Source organism: Chrysochloris asiatica, unplaced genomic scaffold (assembly GCF_000296735.1).
Source record: "Chrysochloris asiatica unplaced genomic scaffold, ChrAsi1.0 scaffold00007, whole genome shotgun sequence".
Classification (NCBI taxonomy): domain Eukaryota; kingdom Metazoa; phylum Chordata; class Mammalia; order Afrosoricida; family Chrysochloridae; genus Chrysochloris; species Chrysochloris asiatica.
In genome coordinates this window covers 36,888,617-36,913,285 of record NW_006408525.1, presented here as the reverse complement: position 1 = coordinate 36,913,285, position 24,669 = coordinate 36,888,617, and the positions used below count along the sequence as shown (strand labels likewise).

General features: G+C 39.2%; 1 protein-coding gene across 2 annotated transcripts in view; it reads right to left on the bottom strand.

The window, feature by feature from the left end:
• HELZ (helicase with zinc finger) overlaps window positions 1-24,669 on the bottom strand; it is a 248,474-nt gene that overhangs the window by 100,420 nt on the left and 123,385 nt on the right. For both annotated transcript variants that reach the window (XM_006833595.1, XM_006833594.1), the window contains exons 18-21: window positions 11,858-12,036; window positions 6,728-6,846; window positions 5,332-5,477; window positions 3,489-3,636 (exon numbers count right to left, since the gene is read on the bottom strand). In XM_006833595.1, coding sequence (XP_006833658.1) covers window positions 3,489-3,636; window positions 5,332-5,477; window positions 6,728-6,846; window positions 11,858-12,036 — 592 coding nt within the window. The remainder of the gene's footprint in view (window positions 1-3,488; window positions 3,637-5,331; window positions 5,478-6,727; window positions 6,847-11,857; window positions 12,037-24,669) is intronic.

Here is a 24,669-nt window from a genome sequence, read left to right as displayed (position 1 = left end):
CCAACCTTTGCATTCCAATCACCAATAATGATCAATACATCTTGATTGCATGTTTGATTGATTTCAGATTGAAGAAGTTGATAAAATTCTTCTACTTCATCCTCACTGGCTTTAGTGGTGGTGTGTAAATTTGAATAATAGTGCTATTAACTGAGCTTCCCTGTAGGCACAAGGATATCATCCTATCAAAGACAGCGTTGTACCTAATGACTGATCTGGATATGTTCTTTTTGACGATAAATGCAACACCATTCCTCTTCAATTTGTCATTCCCAGCATAATAAACCATGTGGTTATCAGATTCAAAATGGCCAATACCAGTCCCTTTCAGCTCACTAATTCATAAGATATCGATGTTTATGTGTTCCATTTCTTTTTTTGACAACTTCCAATTTTTCCAGATTCATATTTCGTACATTCCATGTTCTGATTTTCACTGGATGTTTACAGCTGTTTCTTTTCATTTTCAGTTGTGCCCCATCAGCAAATGAAGGTCCCGTGGGCTTTTTTCCCACGGGCTTTACTCCATTCATGTTATCACGGTCAACTCTACTTTTGAGGAGGCAGCTCTTCCCCAGTTGCATTTTGAGTGCCTTCCAACCTGAGGAGCTCATTTTCCAGGACTATATCTGACAGTGTTTCTCTGCTATTCATTAGGTTTTCAGTGACTAAATATTCAGAAGTAGTTCATCACTCCTTCTTCCTAGTCTGTCTTTGTCTAGAAGCTCATCTGAAACCTATCCAGCATGGGTGACCCTGCTGGTATTTAAAATACCGGTGGCATAGTTTTCAGAATCACAGCAATTCACAAGCCACCACAGTATGACAAACTGACAGATGAATGGTGGTGATGGTACATGGAGGGGATTATAATCATTGCAATGAAACAAAGTGTATGATTTGCTGAATGTAAAACTGATGATCTGCCCTGTAAACTTTCACCCAATTCACAATAAAAACTTAATAAATTTTTAAAAAGTTCATTCAAAAGGTATATTGTCAGAGTAGATTAAAAATCAAGAGCCAAAGCCAATGACAACAGAGAACTCAATTTCAATTCAAAGATACAAACAAGATGAAAGTTAAAGGATGGGAAAAGATCTGCCATGCAAACAGCAATCCTAAGTGAAATGGATGACCATCCTGATAAAGCGAGTATAACCTAGATAAAATAAGACTTTAAAACAGCAAAGATGTTAATACAGACAAAGGGAGACATTTTATGATGATAAAAATGTGAAGCCATCAGGAAGAGGTAAGGTTTATACACATAAACAAGAGTCCCAAAACATGAAGCAAAACTCTGGTCTCTTCCATGTCACCCGTTAAAAACCTGTAGCCATCTAGTCGATTCTGACTCACAAGGACCCTACAAGGCAGTGCATTCTATGCCAAGGCACCGCCAAATCCTCACAGATTCACTTCTGTATCTGTATAATCCTATATGCCTCCCACTTATCACACTATGTTTACTGGATTCCATAATTCTAGGCTAAAAATCATGTCTTGTCCCTTAGTATTTAATACTCTGCATTTCTCAGCCAGCATTACATTGAGTGATTCATTATTATGGGATGTGAATTCAGAAACAAGAAAAAAATAAGATGATCTTTCTCACTTGCTTTCATTATGCCATTTTAAACATGTGAGAGAAGACACAAGTTCTGATAATGTACAAAAAACATGATATGAAAGACATGGTCCCCAAACAAGAATTACAAACAGCAAAAAGGCTGTATTCCTTCAGTTCCAGGTTCCTTAGTTTTACCTTTAATTCTACCCTCTGCTCTAAAATCATGTTCTAACTCTGTGAACGGCAATCTTATTTTCATAATAATGGATTCTAAACTGGCCAAGAGTCTCACCAGGCATGCCCTCCTAAATTTTACTCAGAAACTTCATGAGACGCGCCATTTCCCCCCAAATTATAAGTAGTTCCAACTTACTCTGCCTGTTTTACACATAAAATAGATCTGAGCTTCCAACCTTTTGCTTAAACACAAGAGAAGTTCAGTTTCTAAAACCCTTTTTACCATCACAATGCGTCTACACTGTGATGCAGAACTGTGGACACTCTTTGCTGTAAGTCCAAGAGCTTCCGCTGCCCAGAGAAACCCACCAGCTTCTTTTTCAGCTGCAGTGACCAGTCTGTAGAAAGAGTCCCTGAGGCAGTATTTCAAACTTTCTGACCACACAACTCAAAAAACCAGAGAATGAAGCACCAGGCTCTTTTGGGGAACCAAGTTCAAGATGGCCTGGAATTCCTCTAAGTTATAGGCATTGAAAGATCACGCAAATTTTATCTTTATGTTTGTTTTCATATATAAAAAAAAAAAAAATAGTAACAACTGTCACACACAAAGGAATCTAACTAAAATTGACAGTCTAGGAAGCTTCAGCTCTGCAGTTTCCTGTGAAGGTCAAGTATCCCAGATGGAGCCTCTGACAAACATCAACCTGCCTGGGAACAAGCTCAGGGCTTACCTCTGATCCCTGGTATCCCAGCAGGATTACCCAGACTCCTGGATTTCAGGCCCCCACCTACACCTCCCACCATGGCTGGATTCCTAGTTCCCAGGCCAAGGATTTCTAAGCGAGAGTACAGGAGCAATCAAGGAGATCCTAGAGGTATTGCCTATAGTTCAAAAAAATTTTACCTGTGAAAAAACTACTTGGCACAGACTAAGTAAAATGTCAAGTTTGTTTGCTTCTGGCTAGAATTTTATCAAGAGTGGATACTGCACTGCTGAGTCTCTCCTGCTGACTTCTAAGTACAGATCTCGGATCAATTCTTAAAAGGAAAGAGAATCACTATCACATAATAAAAACCATTTCTTGTAAATCAAGTGAGTAAAGCCTGGGGCGTGAAGGAAAAAAGGGAAGTAGAGATCAGATATGAAGAATCATTTCCCTAATGCTCCACCATGGCCGTCCCTCAAGCTTTCCTGACTCCAGAATTCCCTCCCTTGTGACCATCAACAGAACCTTAATCCCAGGTTTCATATCTGCTGTCCTTGAAAGGCTTCACCACGTGATCCTCACCCTGCTCTGTACTTAACAAGGTAGACACTGTAACCAGACAGAACCACATCATTTATAGCATGTGGTAGGACAGCAACATCATCATCTGGGGCTGTGTGATTCAAGATTTAACTCATTTAAGATGAGAACTCATCTAAGTATCCTCTGTGAAATGTAATGAGATTAATTCCAATGGGCAACAACTGAGAATGATGGTGGTTTTTCTTTGACATGAAGTTATGGCTTGTGCTTTTTTATTAGATAAAAAAATATAGCAATGTTTTTGTTACCTGTAGGAGATTCATCTCAGATCAGTGTACAAGAATGAATGAATCCTACATACTATTTTCATGTAAATGAAGTCAACAGATGATAAAATGTTATTGCAAAATTTTAGATAGATGCTTAGTAAACCTAGGCTGTCTCCCTGTGAAAACGTTAATCATGTGCAAACGGAACTAAGGTACCTCTGCATTATTATAAAAAGCTGTGCTGTTTTTTTCTTGTACATCTTCCCCTCTTGCTGTAAAGAAGGTAAGTGGGTAGAAATCCTTGTGTGCTGGCTGCTTCCCACTGGCCATCAGTTTGCCTTCATAGAAAAGCTCAGAAGTGTAACTGCAGAAAAACAAAAACAGAAACTAATAGTCTATCATCAAAAGCAATTTTATCTACTACTCTGATCAAAGTCAATTCTAATACTGTTTGTTCATGCCCATGATTAATTTTAATACAAATAGCTAGTATTTATGACACCAGGATTTTCTCCAAAATTCACCACAGTAGTAACAATAGCGTAGGCGCTTGATATACCATTACTGAATGGATTGATTTTGGTAAGGTATGAAAACAGATAGAGAAAGAAAAGAAAATTCACTGTTAGATGAAAGGTTTGCTGTAATGGAATTTGCCCACTAGTATATTTATATTTGCCTAGTTAATACTTATTTCTATTTCTATATGTGTATATTAAATTCATCAAGTACAGTGGCTCCAAATGATAAGCACTGGACCATGAACCACAAGGTCTGTGGTTCAAGTCCATCAGATGCTCCACAGGAGAAAGATGAGACTTTCTGCTCCCAGGAAGATTTAAAGCCTTAGGAACCTTATCACAGGGCCGCTATGAGTCAAAATCAACTCGACGGCACTTTAACAACAATAATCCTAATCATATAAACCATAGACATATTAACCATAATTGAAGGAGATTCAACACCTCAATTGTCTGGCAGTACAAGCACATAAATATTCTTAAATGATTAAGATTCCATCTAGTATTTGACTGCAGCACCTATGAGGGGACCTCATAAAGTTCATGGAAAATTCCATTATCTTTAATCCCACTTCTCAACAAACTTTCTGAAGCTCCACTGTAACTGGCAACAATAAAAGAGGGACATTTTGAGATCTCGATAAAAGCCAGTTAAAACTGAACTTATTTTTAATATCTATGCAATTGCTTCCAGAAAAACCTCAAAGTGGTTTTCACGTGACTGACATCATCAGTATCGTTAAATAATACTAAAGGTTGAAAAATGCTAAGTTTCTGATTGGGGTCTGTGATTAGTCAGGGGCACAAGGGAGCTTTTCAAAGTGCTGTTAATGTAGTTTCTTTGGTTATAAGGGTGTGTTCAGTTTGTTAATATTAACTTACAATACATTCACTTTTTATAGATGAATACTCTATTTAAGAGGAAGCACAGTGGCTTTGTAGAATAAGCAATGGACTGCAAATCATAAGGTAAGTGGTACAAGCCCACCAGCTGCTCCAAGGGAGAAAGATGAAGCTTCCTGCAAAGATTTTATAACCTCAGAAACTCTATACAAGGTTGCTATGAGCTGGAATCAACTTGAGGGCACTTACCAACATCTGTATTTAACAGCAACCTTTAATAACTTTATTACTAAGTTTCACAGTTTTCCTTCTTCCCTTCCTTACTTTCTTTTAGAACAGATTTTTATTTAGCACAATCAGAAGCCATAACCAAGCCAGTATGTGGTTGGTTTGTCAATACGTTTGCTTATTATAGCATTTGTGTTTTCATAGAGATTATGCATTGAGCCATAAAATAAATTTCAAAATGTCATAACTAGTAGAACCTAAAGCCTTAGTTTCCAAAACTGTCCTATTCTGTGAAAAAAGTACAGCTCTGACTTTTGAAGCACTCTTTTAAAAAAGTAAAATTAAACATTGTTCGCAACACTAGGAAAATCATGTAACTCTGTCCCCTAGTAACAGTGACGTTATGCGCTGCCTCCCACCAGACCACAGGAGGAGTGAGTGACAGAGAGGGGGCAGCTCACACCTACTTGATGATAGCTTCATGGGAGCGGTAGTTCTCACACAGGAGGACCCTGCAGGGAAACTCAGCAGGATAATGCTCATAGAGTCGGTCAAGTAATGACACGTGAAGGTTTCTCTCCCTGGCAAACTCGCTGTAAACAAAAGGACTGAGCTGTAACAGACAAACATACAAAGAAAATTTAACTAAATATACAAACAGTATTGTTTAACCTACTTATAAAAAATTCAGCAAGCTCAAGCCTTTGATGTACTTAAACCTCAATAGTAAACCAAATCAAAAACATCTTCTACACAGAGTTTTATTGCTATAAAGGACTAAGCTAAAGATTCCAATGTTTTCATTATAGCATATGGACACAAACTGAGAATTTCTGCACACAGATTAATGAAGACTGCTTCCAACACAACCTCCACTAGTGCTGCAATGGAGGCATGAAACCCACTGACTTGCTGGCATGGAGGAGGGGAAGATAAATTTGCCCTTGCCCCAGAATTGATTACTATTTAAAATGATAAAGATGCCAGGGCATACAACTACTACTTTAAAAGGATCTTGTCAATTAGCAAAGCAATCCTCTTTATCTCAAAACGGGTTATGCTTCTTGCTACTAAAGAACAAAACTAAACTCCCTTCTGTAAAGAAACAAAAGCAGAATTTGTTTCTCTATATTCAACTTGTTTCTGGCTGTCTAAGGAACTTACAATACTATGTAGTGCAAGTTTACTCAACTGTGGTAGAAAAAGAATCCTCAACAGCAATTCTGCAAAATAGACATTTCAATATGAAAATTCAATTTCTCTTTCTTTTACGTAGGTACTCAAACACATAAAATCAGACACGTTCTTTGGAATTTTGACTACTATTTTTAAATCAGTACTTTGTTTCTCATGACATTGAAAAAGTAACTCTTCAGGAAAACAGATATTAGAGACAGGAGTTCGGGAAATTGTAGAATGAATGCCTTAAATTTTATTTGATAGAGAAAAGTGCGCATCAAATATTCATATGACAGATGAGTGAATGTCAAATTAAAAAACTTGTAAATCGTAACAGTAACAAAATCTCATTCATTTAACACTGTCTGCTACCCTGTACAGGGTCGCTAGGGGTCGGAACCGACTCGACAGCACTTAACAACAACAACAACAACTACCCTGTACAGGGTCGCTAGGGGTCGGAACCGACTCGACAGCACTTAACAACAACAACAACAACTTATGAAGGAGAGAGTGGTGTGATGGTAATTTTCCTTCAAAAATACCACTATTTTCCACTATTAGTACAAATGAATTTAAAATACTCAGATTTCAATATATGGTACAGTTTCATTGAATGGTCTAAGAAATAGAATCCTAAACACCAAAACAGATTGTCAATATGACGCTTCAGGGGGCACAGACCTGCATGTGGTCTCCAGCCAGGACAATCCGAGTGTTGGTAGTCGCTAATGCTAGAGGCATGATGGTCTCACATTCCATGGCCTGCGCAGCTTCGTCTAATAGAATGTGCGTAAAACACCCTAGAAGGTACAGTATAAACACAGTAAAGCCAATTACAGCAGCAATGAGGGTAGGAGGGGTTGTTTCTCATTTCCATTGAGGAATTTAAAACTTTAAAAAGTACTTTTAATACCAATACTCAATTTAGACAACTGTCGATTCAAATCATTATTTTAAAAATAGTGGTTTAAAAAGCTGCTTCACTTGATAGCAGATCAAGAATGGCATTTGATTGTTAAGGATCTGAAGATTAACAGCTGGATCAGTATACACAGAAAGTACAAGACGCGCTTTTGACCAAAAAGAGGCTGGCAACTAAACATGGATAGCCCCAAAACTTTTTAATGTTTATTTGGTGAAACACTAAAAATAAGACAATGATAGTTTATCTTACCTCAAACACGTATATTAAACTTTAAAACAAAGAAAATCATATTCATATTGAATATAGAGGAAAAAGTTAAAATGTATGGAAAAATGGTATTTTCAAACAAGTTCTTAAAACAAAACAAAAAAAATCAAACTTGAATTCAAAACAATGACTAGCTATTAACAAATTTACTGATTTGAGTATTTATTTTACTGAAAACATATATCATTTTTTGCTTAAGCCTCTACTGTGGTAGAAAAAAAGTCACTATTCTGCAAAAACGCTGGCTGATAACAAACAGTGTCAAAACTGTGCATAATCAAATGTCCCCAAATGATAACACCTGCACTGGAAGGCATCCCACATCTGGTCAATGCTACCACTCACAATTAGGGCACAGGGCTCTGCTATGTTAGGAGTAAGGGGACAAGAAGAAGAAGCCCCTCTGCCCGTAAGAGTTCCCTAGAGTCCAGTGATATGCTCATTAATCAGCCTTCTGTAAATTGATCCCAGAACCTAATCTCTATTTCTATTAGTATTAACAAGTTCCAAATAATAGGTTTGTACAATTTTGTAATACAACCTGTTTTTAGGATGGGAACTTTCTAAATCCTATTCACTGAAAGAAATAACCATCATCATCATCCATTCAATCAAAAGGTTTTGGCTGGCAGCACAAGTATTAGTAAACTAGTTAATAGCTGTTGTCTATTTGCCGACAGTGACTCGAGCATGAGATAAATGCATGCAATCTTCTCCTATTGAGGAGCTTTTGTACTTTTGTTCCACAAGATACGGCCTGTGTCCATGGAAATAGTGTGCACACATAGAACAGGCACAGTACTGAAAACAGGAAGCTAGCAGACAAGGGGGTTTTCAATTTGGAAAATTGTTACTTGCATTAAAAAATGTGGTATGTGATTAAGTCCAATAAGAAAAAAACTGAAATTAATGAACTCAATCTTGTAATTATATTAGAGAACATTTTAAGTAATTAAATAGAGCTAGTAATGCGCTATGTGAACATCAAGGTCAGTGATTCATACTCATCAGCTGCTCCTCAGAAACCCTATACGGGGTCGCTATGGGTTGGAACTGACTATATGGCACTTAACAACAATAACAAAGGTTTGCATCAGGAGTCCTGGTGTGGCACAGTAGGAAGCACTGGACTGCTAACCACAAGGTCAGAGGTTCAAACCCACCAGCCACTCCTAAGCAAACCTATTAGGGTGGCTATGAGCTGGAGCTGCCACGATAGCACTTAACAACAACAGGAACCGGAGAGCATCAGGAACTGTGTAAGTTATGAAACCTGGATGGCTATTGCTTAAGCGAGTAGAAGAAACTTGAGTTTCTCAAACTGAGTTAGCCCAAGTCTTGGCTTTGTAAAACCATCCTCCATAGAGCTGATATGAGAATTAAATAAACATTGAAAACATTAAGAACAATGGAGAGAATCAACTTCCAATAAGTATTATTCAAAGTCATATTTTACTCTCGCTTGCATAACTACCATTTAGGAGTTACTGGTTTTTATTCTGTGTGACAAAAATGTAGAATAAGAGGTAAATAATGATGTATGCACAACCTTGCAGCAACAGAGCTCTGGGATACAAGGATTGAGACATGGTTGGAATGGGGAATTGTTGTTGTTGTTGTGAAGTGCCATCGAGTCGGTTCCGACCCATAGCGACCCTGTACAGGGTTTCCAAGGGTGTAAATCTTTACGGGAGTAGAAAGCCTCATCTTTCTCCCGCGGAGCGGCTGGTAGTTTCGAACTGCTGGGGAAAGGGGTGAATAATGTTAATATGCTTGGCTGTCTTTTCAATCTTGGTTTCCCTGGCATACTATTATAAAATAGACTCTTGAGGGGGAGAGAAAGGAAGAGCCAGAAATATCACCATAGAAACCTTGTAAGTCAGTCTTCTGTCTATAACTGATTGGAATACCTAAAATGGGGCTACAATGTGCCCAGTGAAGGAGGCTTCCTGCGGAGCCTCTGCATTACATAAGACCACAGGTGGAATCCTGAACCACATCCAGAATCTTCTGAGGTGGGAAATTTGCACTTGCAAGGACAAGCAGACCAGCCTGGAGTGGCTAGAAGAACAGAAGATACTTCTTCAAAGAAAGACAGACAGGAAAAATATAAAACAATATAGGCAGACTGACTGATTACTACAAAAACAACCAAGTTGCTTGCCCAGGAGACATCAAGGCAAGTGGTTGGGTCCTCTCAGAGCAAACCCCCTTCCAAGACTAAGACTCAATGGGAATATATGCTCTGATTGGTGACCATGATCATCACCGATAAGGGGCAGTAAGGGAAAAATAGCAATGAAGCTGCAAGCTAAGCCCTACAACGTTCAATAGACTCCTGTGAACCTGGGTGGAGACCTGGTTGGCCAGCAGTGTGGCAAGACCTGGGGACTCTTGGAACCAGAGTCAGTGGCATAGCCACAGAGGATTAGAGTGGAGTGAAGCATCCAGCTGATAAGAAGACAGGGCATATGCACAAGAACATCCACACTTGCAAATAATACCCATTTGACTTGGCTTCAATGACTAGATGATCAGAGTTCAACTAGAAGAAGAAAGAAGAGAAACAAAAAGAGTCATCTGATACAATTTGAACTTGACCAACACCTATGGATGTAGTATCTCAAAAGAGGGAACAAATCTTTACAGCAAGGATCATTTCCACCCCCTCCATACACAGAGTAGACAGGGATGGGCAACTTGGACATTGGCTACCCAAAATGGGGGACTTCAAAGGCAAGCAGTGACTGGCTTACAAGCTTTCAAGAAGGAATCTAGATCCAGAGGGCAGGGAGGAAGGTAGACTCTCCACTGAGTAGTATCCAATCTGTCTAGGCGGGGCTGATGAAAGGAAATGCAGATAGGTCTCTTGTGATACAATAGTGAATAATTGTTATCAGGACTGATTGTGAGGGTTGGAAATGTAAAGGTAGAAGTTTTTGTAGCAAGGAGGGGAGTGACTGACTTTGCAATCTAGAAGCAGAGATCCATGGAACCATCAAGGGAGAAGAGGGAAGAGCAGGACCCTACCCAGAGAAGCAGTGATGCCAGAGATGGAAGCAGAGACGATGACGTGGAGAGATGGAGTGGCTGGGGACTTTAGACTCAGAGAGGGAGAGGGGCTGTGTGCTGACGACTGGGGGGCAGGTTTGCAGGGTATACCCTTTGGTTGGATGATGATGCATGGAAGGGATTGTAACCATGGCAATGAAACAATATGCGATAGGATGAATGTAAAGCTAATGTTCTCCCATGTAAACTATCACATAATTCACAATAAAACTTTAAAAAACAAAAATGTAGAATATAATCATAAAAAATGAGAATGAATTTAAAATAAACACACAAAAGTTTACATTTCAAAAAGTGCTGCGCCATTCAAAGAAGTCCCTTGGGAGGACTCGTCCAGCAGTGCTGCCTCTGTTCACAAACAGCTGAGAAACTCTGCTTTCACAATGGCCCTCAGGAGCCGGCCGAGCCCCATGTTCACAAAAGGAACTCTCCCTACAGAAGAGGTACCTCTCTTTTTGTCACCGCTAGTCATACTACGAGGCCTGATCACCTCTCTTATTCAGCAGACATGGCTCAGAAAGACTCTGAAGCTTTTCTAAAATTAAATCTACCCTCAAAAAGGAACGTTTGGCCACCATTCATTCATATAACATAAACAGAAGTTTATCAAGGGCCTCCAGGTGTCTACACCCTGGGCCAGGTGCCAGAAACACCGGGTGAATAGAATAGTCTCCACCTGCCAGGGGCTCAGATGTTAAAAAGAATCTGTCACTGGCCTGAAAGCAATTCTAAAAGGGGAGAGCAGAAACTGTGTTAGCAATGTCAACAATTAGAATACGGCAGTAATGAAAAATTTTCCAAAGCAACTACTTTAAAGTGATTGCCACTTTCTGTTGGTCAATCTATATTTATCAGAACACCCTCTTGTCATCTTATTTGTCCTTGACACAATATTCATTTGGTTTTACATAGTGGTTGCACTTAAATATAATAAAACTTTAATAACATGTCATAAAGAACTCAGCCATGACTGTTTTCTCTACACCATGTAAGGCAAAACCTTGAGAAAACACAAGCACTGTCCACAAATGTTCCTCTTTCACACGATCAGTAGTAAGCAAACTTGACTTGATCAATCAGAGGACAGATGAGAAAGCAGTTACTAAAATGTCTAAACTACGGGTAAGCAAACTTCTTCTCAGTGCCAAACAGTACACACCTGAGAATCTGTGGAAAACGCGATCTCTGTTGTAACTGCGAACTCAGCTGGACTGTCACAGCAGTCAGAGACGATAAACTGATAAATAAGTGGGCAAGGCTGCGTGCCAATAAAATGTCATCTACCAAATTAGGCAGCAAGCCAGATTTGGACCATGAATTATTGAGTTGCCGATCCCTGATCTGAACTGAATGTATAGCCCCTAAACTGGAGTCCTGGTATGGTGTTGTAGGATAAGCACTGGACTGCTAACAGTAAAATCAACAGTTCAAACCCAACACTCACTCCTCGGAAACCCTATACGGGTCGCCATGAGTTGTAATTGACTTGAATTGCTTTTAGAAACAACAAACCGGTGAGACACCATAACTGTGTCCAGTCAGCATACCAGGTTCCAGGTCCAACTGACAGAGATACTGGGAAGTATTCAATGTAACCACCACCACTCGATGTTTCAGAATATCTTCTTTCTGCGGCATCTGAAAGGTGGAATGTGCGCTTGAGATCAAACAATACTGATGCACAACTGGGTGAACAGTCTTTACCCAGCGGTTTCTGAAATATACCCTACAAAGCAAGAAAAGAAATTGCCAATTTATAGTTGACATCTTAACAGTATCTACCATAGTATCCATGTTATTTTAAGACTACAATATCTGAAAATTAACAACTAAATCTGATGACCATCAACACTTTAACAGATTAAGATCTAACATACAACTGACACTGTATTTAATGTAACCACTCTCCCCAAAATTCAATCATAAAACACATGCACTGCCACAAAATAAGTACCGGATTATTTACAAGTGTGCAAATTGATCTTGCAACAGAATGTCACACACAAACATACGTTTGAAAAGCACTTTTTTTTTATATTCAAAACATCCCTAGTCTAGAATTACTTTTTCTAGAATATCCTTAAAAAATACAGTGAGTCCATATTTTAATTATTTATACTAATGAAAAAATAGTGAACTGCATATTTGCAACAGGAAATTTTAAAGTTATTGACATTTAGAACATATACTTAAACCTATATTTAAATGGACCTCTGCCTGAGGTTTGGGAAATTTTTTAATGAATTTATTAAATGCTTGTCAATCAGAAAATCTTAAGCAAGGACATCTTTATTCCATTGTTTGAAAAATAAAATTATTAATAGTACCCACACAGTAGACATTCAATATAGAACAAAAAGAACCATCCATCCAAATCCCCACCCATATAACAAAGACCCGCTGGGTGCCTACTAGGTGCTAGCACAGAGGGCTCGAGTTTTCATGAGGGCTTTGGATTTACTCTGAGTTTAATGGAACAACATGAGAGACTTCTGACAGGTAGCTGAATGACATGACCTACATTGTTAAAGGACCACTCAGATTTCTCTAGAGAAAATACATGGCGGTAATGCGGAGAAGATGAAGGTACTGAGTGTGCTTGCAAGGGATAAGGTTAGCTCTGATTTCTCGTGCTGGTTGATTTCTATGGTGTAAAAACAACTGTCATGGCTAATTTCAACCTACCAATCACCACTTCACTATCAGTTTATCGTACTGTGGGCATCTGTGTGCTGCTGTGCTGCTGTATCACATACATGTCAGCAGTATTTCAATTACCAGCTAAGTCACCCATGGTACACAGCTTTCAGTGGACCTTCCAGATTAAGACACACTAAGAAGAAGAAACTGGTATCATCTAATTTTAAAATACTGGCCAATGAAAAGCTTATGAACAGCAGCAGTATGTTATCTGCTAAAGTGCTAGAAAATGAGCACCTCAAATTGAAAGACACTCAAAATACAACTGGGGAAGACTGCCTTTTCTCAAAGTAGAGTTGACCTTAATCATATGGATGGAATAAAGCTTTCAAGACTTTTATATGCTGACGTGACATGATTCAAAATGAGAAAAAACACTACAAATATCTAATAATCAGAATGAATGTATGAACTATGAATACAAGAAAATCAGAAGTCATCAAAAATGAAATAGACTGCATAAAGAGTGGTACTCTAGACATTAGTGAGTTGAAATGGATTGGTATTGACCATCCGGAGTCTTACAACCATGTGGCCTACTATGCCAGGAATAAGAAATGGAAGAGGAATAGCATCACATTCGTTGTCAAAAAAGAACATCTCAAAAATTATCTTAAAGTTCAATGCTACCAGTGACAGGACAATGCCTACACAGAAGACCAGTTAATACCACTATTAACCAAATGTATATACCAAGTACTAATGCCAAAGATAAATGAAAGATTTTTTACCAACTTGCAGTGTTCTGACACTGACAAAACACACAACAAAGATGCACTGAAAATTACTGATGATTGAAATCCAAAGTTGAGAACAAAGAGGAAAGATTGCTAGTTAGCAAATACAGCACTGATAATTAGAAACAATGCCAGAGATTGCCTGACACAATTTTGCCAGGTCAATTGAGCTCTGGTAGCGTAGCGGTTACAAGTCAGCAGTTCGAAACTACCAGCCATTCCGCGGGAGAAAGATGAGGCTTTCTGCTCCCGTAAAGATTTTACAGCTTCGGAAACCATGCATAGGGTCGCTATCAGTCGGAACCGACTCCATGGCACACCACCACCACCAACAACAACAACGTTATTAGTAACATTGTAACATTTCCTCAACGTTATTAGTAACATTGTAACATTTTCTCAACAACATAAATGACGACTACTACCGCCATGGACCTGGCCAGATGTAGTTGATTTGATTCTGGTTCATTTCATCTGGCCAGCAGCGTAATGTGTAACAGACCATCAACTGCTCATATGCAAGTTCAAGTTGAAGATTAAAACATGTCCATAAGAGTCAAAGTATATCCTTCAGCAAATCTCACATGAATTTAATGGCAAGCTAAAGAACAAATTTGACACAATGAACAATAACGACTAAAGACCAGAAGAGTTGTGGGATGACATCAAGAAACTCAGATACGAAAAAAAGAAAAGGTTATTAAAAAGACAGGAAAGGAAGAAAAACTAAAATAAAATGGAAGTCAGAAGAGACTAAAGTTTACTCTTGAAGGTAAAACAGCTAAAGTAAATGGAAAAAATGATGATGTGACAGAGTTAAACAGAAAGTATCAAATGGTGGCTCAAGTAGACAAAGTATTGTAATGTGCAAAAACCTAGAGTTAGAAAACCAAAAAGGAAGAACATGCTCAGTATTTCTCAAGCCTAAAGACTGAAGAACATAGTCAGCCTTCGAGATGCAATATGGACGGATTCTATGGGCAAAATACTGAGTAATGCCGGAGGCATCAAAAGAAGATGGAAGGAATGTACTGAGTCACTATACCAAAAAGAACTGGTCAGCTTTCAAACATTTCGGGAGGTAACATACAAGAAGAACTGGTCAGCTTTCAAACATTTCGGAAGGTAACATACAAGAGGAACTGGTCAGCTTTCAAACATTTCCGAGGTAACATACAAGAAGAACTGGTCAGCTTTCAAACATTTCGGGAGGTAACATACAAGAAGCAATGGTACTGAAGGAAGACACTCAAGCTGCACTGGCAAAAAAACCAGACTCCAGGAAACGGTGGACTAGCAATTTGAAAGTTTCAGGAAACAGATGTAACACTGGAAGCACTGCCCTCATCTATGCTAAGAAATTTAGAAGACAGCTACTTGAGCAACTGACTGGAAGAGCATATTTGTGTATACTCAAAAGAAAGATGATCCGCAAATTGAGGAAATTATTAAATAATATTAGTACAACACACAAGTAAACATTGCTGAATATAATTCCAACTTAGTTGCAGCACTATATCAACAGGTGTTGTTGTCGTCGTTAAGTGCCATCAAGTTAGTTCCGACACATAGCAACCCTGCACAGGGTTTCTGAGGAGCAGCTGGTGAGTTTGAACCAACAACCTTACGATTCAAACAGACCTTAGGGTCAAGTGCTTATCTTACAGTGTCACACAGGTAAGAGCCAAGAGTTCAAGCTGGATTCAAAAAAATGTGGGAAAAGGGATGTCACTGTGATGACAGATGGATCTTGGCTGAAAGCAAAGATCACTAGAAAGAAGTCTGTGATTTATTAACTATGCAAAGGCATACAACTACATGGATCATAACAAATTATATATAAAACTGCAAATAATGGGGATTCCAGAACACATAATTGTGCTCATGTATAATCTGTACATAAACCAAGATGCACTCATAGGAAGAGAAGAAGGGGATACTGTGTAGTTTAAAATCAGGAGAGGTGTGAGTCACGGTTATATTCTTTCACCATATTTGTTCAATGTGTATGCTGAGCAAACAATCCAAGAAGCTGTACTATATGAAGAAGAATGTAGTTTCAAGCTTCGAGGGCAAGATGGCCGAGTAGGCAGATGCACTGAGCAGACTGTCTGCAAAATAGACATGGGAGACCAAGTGAAATGATACAGGTAGTGATCCTGGAGCCTTGAGCTTCAGAGGATAGGGCAGAGAGGAGAACCGAGTGCATAATGACAGAGGAATCTGAACAGAAGCAAGAGAGAAGAAAACCAGGCAGGCTACCAGCTGGCATAGAGCAGCACAGGCATCTGGAACCTTAGTAAATAGCTATGAATACAGCGGCCTGCAGGAAGAGGATGCTGCTAAAAGTTGAAGGCAGGGGGATGCGGTTCTCCATGGTTCTTGAACCTTCCTAGTAGCCAGGGGCATGGTCAGTCCCTCCTACTCAGCGTCAATGGGGCCAGGTGTGGGGAGTGCTGCCCTAGCTTCTGGAGGCACGCGTGAGCCTATCCTGAAGTATGCTACACAAACAGTGAACGAAGAACTAACTGCACTCACACTTCTGGTCTCTACCACATCCACCAGGAGACAGAGGTGAGTGCCTGAGAACACATCAACATACAGTCATCAGTTAAATATAAATACAATGACGACACCACAATGTCTCAGACAAAACAATTTTGGCTTACACAAAAAAACAGACAGAGCGCCTCAAACAAGTGACCAAAATACAGTCAGAAAATATAACACCAGAAAATGGTGTCAGAACTATTTGATAAGGAATTTAAAAAGAATGATATTTTGGTACCTTCAACAATTGAGAGAAAGGTTGACAAAAGCAAAGGGAATACACACAAAAAAAACTTTAGAATAATTCCGGAAAATACTACAATGATAAATTGTTGTTGTTGTTAAGTGCCGTGGAGTTGGTTCTGACCCATAGCAACCCTGTGTAGAGTTTCCAAGGAGCGGCTGGTGAGCTTAAACAGCTGGCCCTGCAGTTTAAACTGACTTTGCAGTCTAGCACATTAACCCACAGCACTACACCAGGACTGACTGGTGAATGATCTGCTGGAAAACCACAGCATAGCCATCTTGAACTTTTGTGGGTGGCTTTCGAGACAGATCAATGCTTGGTGGTACAGATTCATACTGGGGGACTAGTGATAGGCAAGGTGTGATTTCCCCATTGTTCCCCACGCTCCCCTGGTGACCAGAGGCATAGCTGGCCCAAACCCCAGCTCAGACACTGCCCTTGGGGAAATCAGAACACCTCATGGTTGTAAGCTGTGACAGTGTGAGGTGGCTGCCAGTTGGACAGCATTGGTACCTGGATTCAGGTGGGCTCAGCTCCAGACTTACAGACCCACAGAGTCACCAGGCCTGCCAGCATTATCTAGCAAAAACTCTTAATAACCAGCCATCCTACTGACACTGAAGGCCTCCATGAACTACTGGAAGCCCTGAACACAGACAACATTTAGGTCTACAGGAACTCCATCTAGGGCCAGGAAGTCTGCTGTCACATCCCTTCCGCACTCACTTTGTGAGTTCCTTGGCTGGCAGGAGCTCTCCAGAGTCATCTCCTCTTGGGTCCAACACCTGCACTGTTTGTTTTTTCTTTTGGTATTTTGCTACTTTCATCAGTTTATTCTTTCTTCTTCTTCCTCTTTCCTTTCCTTGAGTTTTATCATTTCTACCTTTGCCTTCATTTTTTCTTTTCTTTTGTTTCTCCTTTTTCCCATACTTTTTCTTTTTTTAAAACTTTTTATTGTGAATTAAGTGAAGGTTTACAGACAAGATCATCAGTTTTCCATCCAACAGATCAAACTCCTTGTCTCATCTCAATGACTGCAATCCCCTCCATGCAACATCCTGCTTCATGACTATGGTTCCCAGTTCCATTCCACCCTCCGTCCCATCCCTTCTCAACTCTGTCCTTAGGGAAACGTTATGATTTCGTTTTTGAATGACTGACTGTTCTATGGTGAGCATACTTTACTAGTTTTGTTGTCCCCTATATGTTGTCCTCGCTATATGGCTGAAAACTGGGTGAGTTCTTTTCCAGACCTTGTTATGCCCAGAGTTCGGGGTCCCCAATGACCACCCAAGAGCCGTCACCGATGTAAGTACATAAGGGTTGTTTATTCAAGCTCGAGCCAGGTCTCTAACCACATCGATGCAGCAGATTAGGGAAAGAGCCTAGAACGCTTTGTCTGCAGGGTTTTTATAGAGTTTTCAAACAGCTCAGGTTTCTCAGCTTTACAATCTTTGGATTGGTTAACAATTGGCAAACTATGAGATGTTACAGTTTAATTGGTCAGGACTGGTGGTCTTTGTTCTTAGGCTAGGGTAAAGGAAAACATCCGGCCTCTGGCCTTGAGCTGCCTGGCTATATATCATTTTCTCAGAGCTAGAGGACGTGCTAAAGCTTATATACGAAATGGATTCTTCTCTTTGGCCCTACAACCTAAAGGGTGGTCCAGAACTACTGTCTCAGGCCTCTTTCTGACCAGTAAGCCCAGTCTTTTTAAAAAAATGATTTTGAGTTTTATTCCACATTCTCTCCCACTCTAGCTGGAACCTTCTAGGAAGTGGTAGCCAGGCATCATCAGTTCTTCTGGTCTCAGAGTTGTGGTGACTGATGTTCACCATTAGTTCACTGGACTGATTCACTCCAAGTATCTTCCATACTTGTTTCTTTCCTTTCTTCTGCACACAGGAAGACCAACAGCAATACACCCTTATGATCCTTCTTTAGTACTCTCGAATCTCTCTCTTTCCATCTTCCCTCTCCCTGTTCCTTTGTGTTTTTTCTTCTTTTTATTTTCTATTATTTCTCTTCAACTCCATTTTTCTATGTCATGTCTCTTTTTAATTATTATACTCTTTGTTCCTTGTTGCTGTCTGTCTTGTTCTTTAAGACTTTTCTCCTTTAATATTTTCTGTTTACACTGCTGCTTGCTTATTTCTTTATTCTGTTTTCTGTCTTGTGTGTGTTCATCTTTTTTTCTTCCCTTGCCCCACCCTATGGCAGGCAGAAACTCTACTCATTAATGACACAATGAAAAAAATTGATCTCACAGACAAATACAGAGCATTCGACCCACCAACAGCACAATCTACATTCTTTTCTAGTGCACATGGAACATTCTCCAGAATAGACCTTACATTAGGCTGGCTGCTAAGCAAACTTCAAAAACTTTAAAAACAGCAAAATACTGCAAAGTATCTCTCAGATCACAAGACTATAAAATTAGAAATCAACAAAAGGAAGATCAAGGAAAAAAATCAATTATGTGGAAATTGAAGAATAGTACTCTGCTTTAAACCTATTGGGTAATAAACAAAATTTTGAAACTTCCTTGAATCAAACGAGAACAAAAGCACACAACATATTTAAACCTTTGGGACACAGCAAAAGCACTGCTCAGAGGGTAATGTATACCAATAAACACACACATTTAAAAAGAAGAGACAACCAAAATCGTCACCTTAACCCATCATCTCCAACAATTAAAAAAGAGCAGCAAAGAAACCAACAGCCACCAGACAAAAAGAACAAAGGTTAAAGCACAAATAAATGAAATCCTAAATAGAGTCAGTAAGACAAGAAGTTAGCTCTTTGAAAGGATTAATAAAACCAACTAACCATTGTTAAATCTAACAAATGAAGGTAAAAATGCAAATAACACCCATAAACATGACATGAGTGACATCACAAAAGAACCAACAGAAATAAAAAGGATACCAGAACGCTATGAAGAATTGTAATCCAAAAAATTTGAAAATCCAGAAGAAACAGACAAATTTCCAGAAATACACAACCTACTTAAACTAATACAAACTGAAGTACAAAACTTGAACAGGCCTATATTAAATTGATCAAGTCACTAAAAAACTCCCAACTAAAAAAAGTCCATACCCAGATGGGTTTACTGGTAAATTCTACCAAAAATGCATAGAGGAGCTGACACTCATTCTATTCAAACTACTACATAGCATAGAAGAGGATGGGAAACTCCCAAATTCATTTTATAAAGCTAGCATAACACTATACCAAAGCCAGGCAAGGACACCATGAAAAAAGAAAATTATAGACCAATATTCCTCATGAACATAGATGCAAAAAATCCTAGCCAACAGTATCTAACAACGTTAAAGTATATATATATCACAACTAAGTGGATTCATACTAGGTATGCAAGGATAGTTTACTATTAGAAAAGAATCAATGAAATCCACCACATAAATAAAACAAAGGTTAAAAAAAAAACACACAAACATATGAATTGATGCAGAAAAAGTATTTGACAAAATCCAATAGAAAATACTAAACAAAATAGGAGTTGTTGTTAAGTGTTGTCAAGTCAGTTATGACCCATAGCGACTCTGTATGAGTTTCCAAGGAGTAGCTGGTGGGCTTGAACCACCAACCTTGTAGTTCAAAGCAACTTTGCAGGCCAGCACATTAACCCAAAGCCACTCAAAAGATGAGACACTTAGGTCATCAATGAAAAACTAGTGATAAACTTAAGGACTCTCGTATATGGTATAAATACACTATCAAACATTAACACACGAACAGCAGAAGACGAAATAGATGACTTCTTGTTGTTAAGTGTTGTCCAGTCAGTTCCAACTTAACAGCAACACTGCACAGCATTTCCAAAGAAGCAGCTGGTGGGTTTGAACTGCTGACCTTGAGGTTCAAACCAACCTTGTGGTCCTATGCATTACCCTACAACCCAATACCAGGACTCCAAAAATAAAGTAGCAGAATATGTAAAGGTCCAAGAAACAGTCAAACCTAGAAAATAAAGTAGGCCTATTTTTGTCATCACCCCTAGTACCACCTGCTTGGTATACTAGGTTACTTGCCTTTTACACAGGAGAGATACAGTGTTTATCCTACAGTGCCACACCAGGACTCAAACATTTAGAGGAATAGTAAAAGGAGAAGGATAAAGGAGCAGTCAATGAAACTGAAGGAATCCAAAGAAAGAATACAAAATACAAAAAAGTGTTTCAAGAAAGAAAGAAGTAATTGTCTCAAATACTGCGAAGAGGCTGAATAAAATGAGGACTGAGAAGATACCATGAGTCTTAGCAACAAGGAATTCAATGCTGACCCTAATTTGATGGCTTCGGCGTAGCGGGAAGGATGAAAGTCTGAAAGATAGATAGATAGTTGGTGAATATAGACAACAATTTAGATAAATATTATTTAAAGGAATATAGATAAATGGCAAAGTGGGGTCAAGTTTTCATCTTTTTAAAAATACTGCATACTTGTATGCTGATTTACATAACGTAGCCAAGAGGAAAACGATGCAGGAGAGGAGAGAAATGGGTGTACGCTTCTGCAGAAGTGACGAGGGTTTGCTGCTGCTGTTGTTACTAGGTGCCTGCCAGTCGGTACCCACTCAGCAACCTTATGCACAACAGAACGAAACACCGCCTGATCCTGCTCCAATCTCACAATCACTGCTACCCGTGAGCCCTTTGCTGCTGCCACTGTGCCAATCCATCTAGCTGAGGGTCTTCCTCTTTTTTGTTGACCCTCTACTTTACCAAGCATGATGTCCTTTTCATTTTCCAGGGACTGGACCCTCCTGATAATAAATGAAAATGTGGGCCTTATGAACAGGTTATCCATATAAAATGGGAGGGAAAGTAGTTGTTTTTGCTTATGTAAGTCAGCTGGAAGACCTATCGAAATGGAAATGATGTTCATTGCCATTTATTCCTTGAGTGGAATTCAAATGCATCAATTCTTCTATGGCCTTCCTTATTCATTGTCCAACTTTCATATGCATATGAGGCAAATGAAGATACCATAGCTTGGGGCAGTTGCACCCTAGTCCAAAAACAGACATCTTGGTTCTTTAACACTTTAAAGGTCTTGTGCAGCAGATGTGCATAATGAAATAAAGCATTTGATTTCTTAAATGCTGCTTCTGTAAATGTTTGTGGATTCAAGCAAAATGAAATCTTATCTTCAAACTTTTTTTTGTATTTCTCACATCATTTACTGGTCGAGTGTGAAGATTTTAGTTTTTTTACATTGAGGTGAAATCCATAATGAAGGCTTTAGTTTTTGATCTTCAACAGTAAGAATAGGACAGAAAGGAATGTCGAGAAACGCGATTACAGAAAGCTTGTAAGCCCGTCTTCAGCCTATAACTGGTTGGAAAACCTAAAAGGGGTTCTAGAACTTGCCCAGTGAAATAGGCCTCTTGGGAAGCCTTTGCAGAGTACAAGACCTTAGGTGGAATCCTGAGTTCCATCCAGAACTTTCTGAGGTGGGACATTCCCACTACAAAGGACAAGGAGACCAGCCTGGAACAGCTAGAGTGACAGAAGATACATCTTCAAAGAAAGATAGCAAGAAAAACCCAAAACAAAAATGGTAATATGATTGGTTACTAAGAATAAGCAAGGTGTTTGCTAGGAACCCATCAAGGCAAGCAATCAAGTCCCTTCAGGTCAAGCCCCCCTCTAAGACTGAAACTTAAAGGGAACACATGAGCAGGCATGTAAGCTTGCTGGCGACCACATTGGTCTACTAGTGAGTGGAAGAAGGGGAAAGGCAGCAATGAAGAAATGGGCTGAGCTCAACAACATTCCATGGACTCCCGTTGACCTGAAGATGACAGAGAGACAAGGATGGGCTGGGTGGTCCAAAGTGTGATGTGGTGAGACCTGGGGACTCCTGAGCCCATGGACAAGGACATAGCATGGAAGGCTACAGATGAGATTGAAGCATCCAGCTGATATGAAGTGAGGGGAGACACATAGGAACACCAAACTTGCAGACAGTAACCATATGACCTAGCCTCGATGGCTTGATAATCAGAACTCGACTAGAAGACGATAAAAGAAAAAAAAATTCGATCAAGGAGGGAAAATTGCTATAATTTGATGAACTTGACCTACACTCAGGATGTAGTAGCTCAAAATACCAACAGAGAGGGAAGGAGTCTTCACATCAAGTATCAATGCTATCCCCCCTCTGTATACAAGGTAGATAGGGATGGGCAACTTACACACTGGCTACCTAAAATGAGGGGACAATAAAAGTACTTAGTGACTGGCTTACAAGTTTTCAAGAGGGAGTTTCGTTTAAGAGTGCACGGGGGAAGGTAAGAGTCCCCACTGAATAGTTTTCATCTTGTCTAGATGAGTCTGTTATAAGAGATCGGGACAAGATTCTTATGATTCAATAGTAATTGTTATCATGACTAATTGTGACTGTCATAATTGTTAAAGGTAGAAGTTTTGTAACAAAATCGGGGGAGTAGTTAATCTTACAGTCCAGAAACAGATGACCCTAGGACCATCAAGGGAGAAGAACACAGGCAGAATGCAGAACCCTATCTAGAGAAGGAGCTCTGGTAGTGTAATGGTTATAAGTCAGGCTGCTAACTGCAAGGTCAGCAGTTTGAAACTACCAGCTGTTTCATGAGAGAAAGAGGAGGCTTTCTGCTCCCGTAAAGATTTACAGCCTCAGAAACCCTGTACAGGGTCGCTGAGTCAGAACCGACTCAAGGCATACCTACCACCATCCAGAGAAACAGCGACATCAGAAATGGAGGCAGAGATAGAGACATGGAGAGAGGGAGCAGCTGAGGACTCTAAATTCATGGAAAGAGAGGGACTGAGAACTGGGAGACAGGAAGCAGGCTTGCAGAATGTGCCTTTTGGGGGTTTAAATTATTATATATGCCTGAGTGCTTAAAAAGAACTAAAATCAGTAGAGAGAAATTCTGTTAACTGATGCTACAAGGAGGGGATTGTAATCATTGTAATGACACAATGTGTGTGATTTGTTGTATGTAAACCTGATTATCTGCCCTATAAACTTTCACTCAGTTCACAATAAAAGTGTTAAAAAAAAATTTATATGCTATAGTTCCATTCATACAAACCATAAGTATGAGTATTTAAATACAGTGTGCTGACCCTGGTAAGTGCCGTCAAGTTGGTTCCAATTTACAGCCACCCTGCATAGGGTTTTCAAGGCTATACATCTTTTTGGGAAGAGAAAGTCTCATCTTTGTTCTGTGGAGCGGCTGGTGGAGCTCGAACCTCCAACCTTAGAGCTCGAAGCCCAATGCTTATTGTACAGTGTTACTACGCTCCTCTAACTACAGTATATTGGTGACTAACCATAAAATGTTACTGTTTAATCTCTGGCTGGTAAGCTTATTTTTATCCTTATGCTGTTCTGTATTTTCTTCAATGAATATTTTAGTGTAAAACATTTTTAAAGTATTTTTTCCTTTTCCAAATTGTTCATCAACTGTAACTCAAAACAACATTTCTTCATAGGAAAAAATCATGAATTCTAAATCTAATACTGATTTTTTCACAGTAATCTTGGAAAGTCATCTCATCTTGAAGTTAATAAAAATACGAGATTTGATCATTGGGCCTATTTTCTTAAAAGTATAATATTTTAGTGTCAACTAAAAGAAGAGCGGAGTATAAGTTTTAAATATTTTCTCTGTATTTCGTACATTTTTGCAACATTTACAGGAGATACTATAATAATACATCCAAATTGATTTTTCACAAGGAGTGACATTTTCAAGTTCATGGTATATAACATGATGCCACTTCAGTGATTCACTATTTGGGTATCCCATATAAATTATAACGATACTTAAAGTAAGAGTCTGCTAATAAATTAATTCACTGACTTTTAATTCATGGATTGAATTCATATACAATTAACAACAGTCATGTCTAAGTGCTAATAAGAAAGATCTGATACCAGAAGAAAAATCTATTTCTTTATAAACCTATGCTGTTTGTTGTTAGGCGCTGTTGAGTCTGTATGGACTCATAGCGACCTTATGTACAACAAAACACTAACCAGTCCTGAGCCAATCATTGCTATAGTTAAGCCCATTGCTGCTGCCACTGTGCCAATCCAT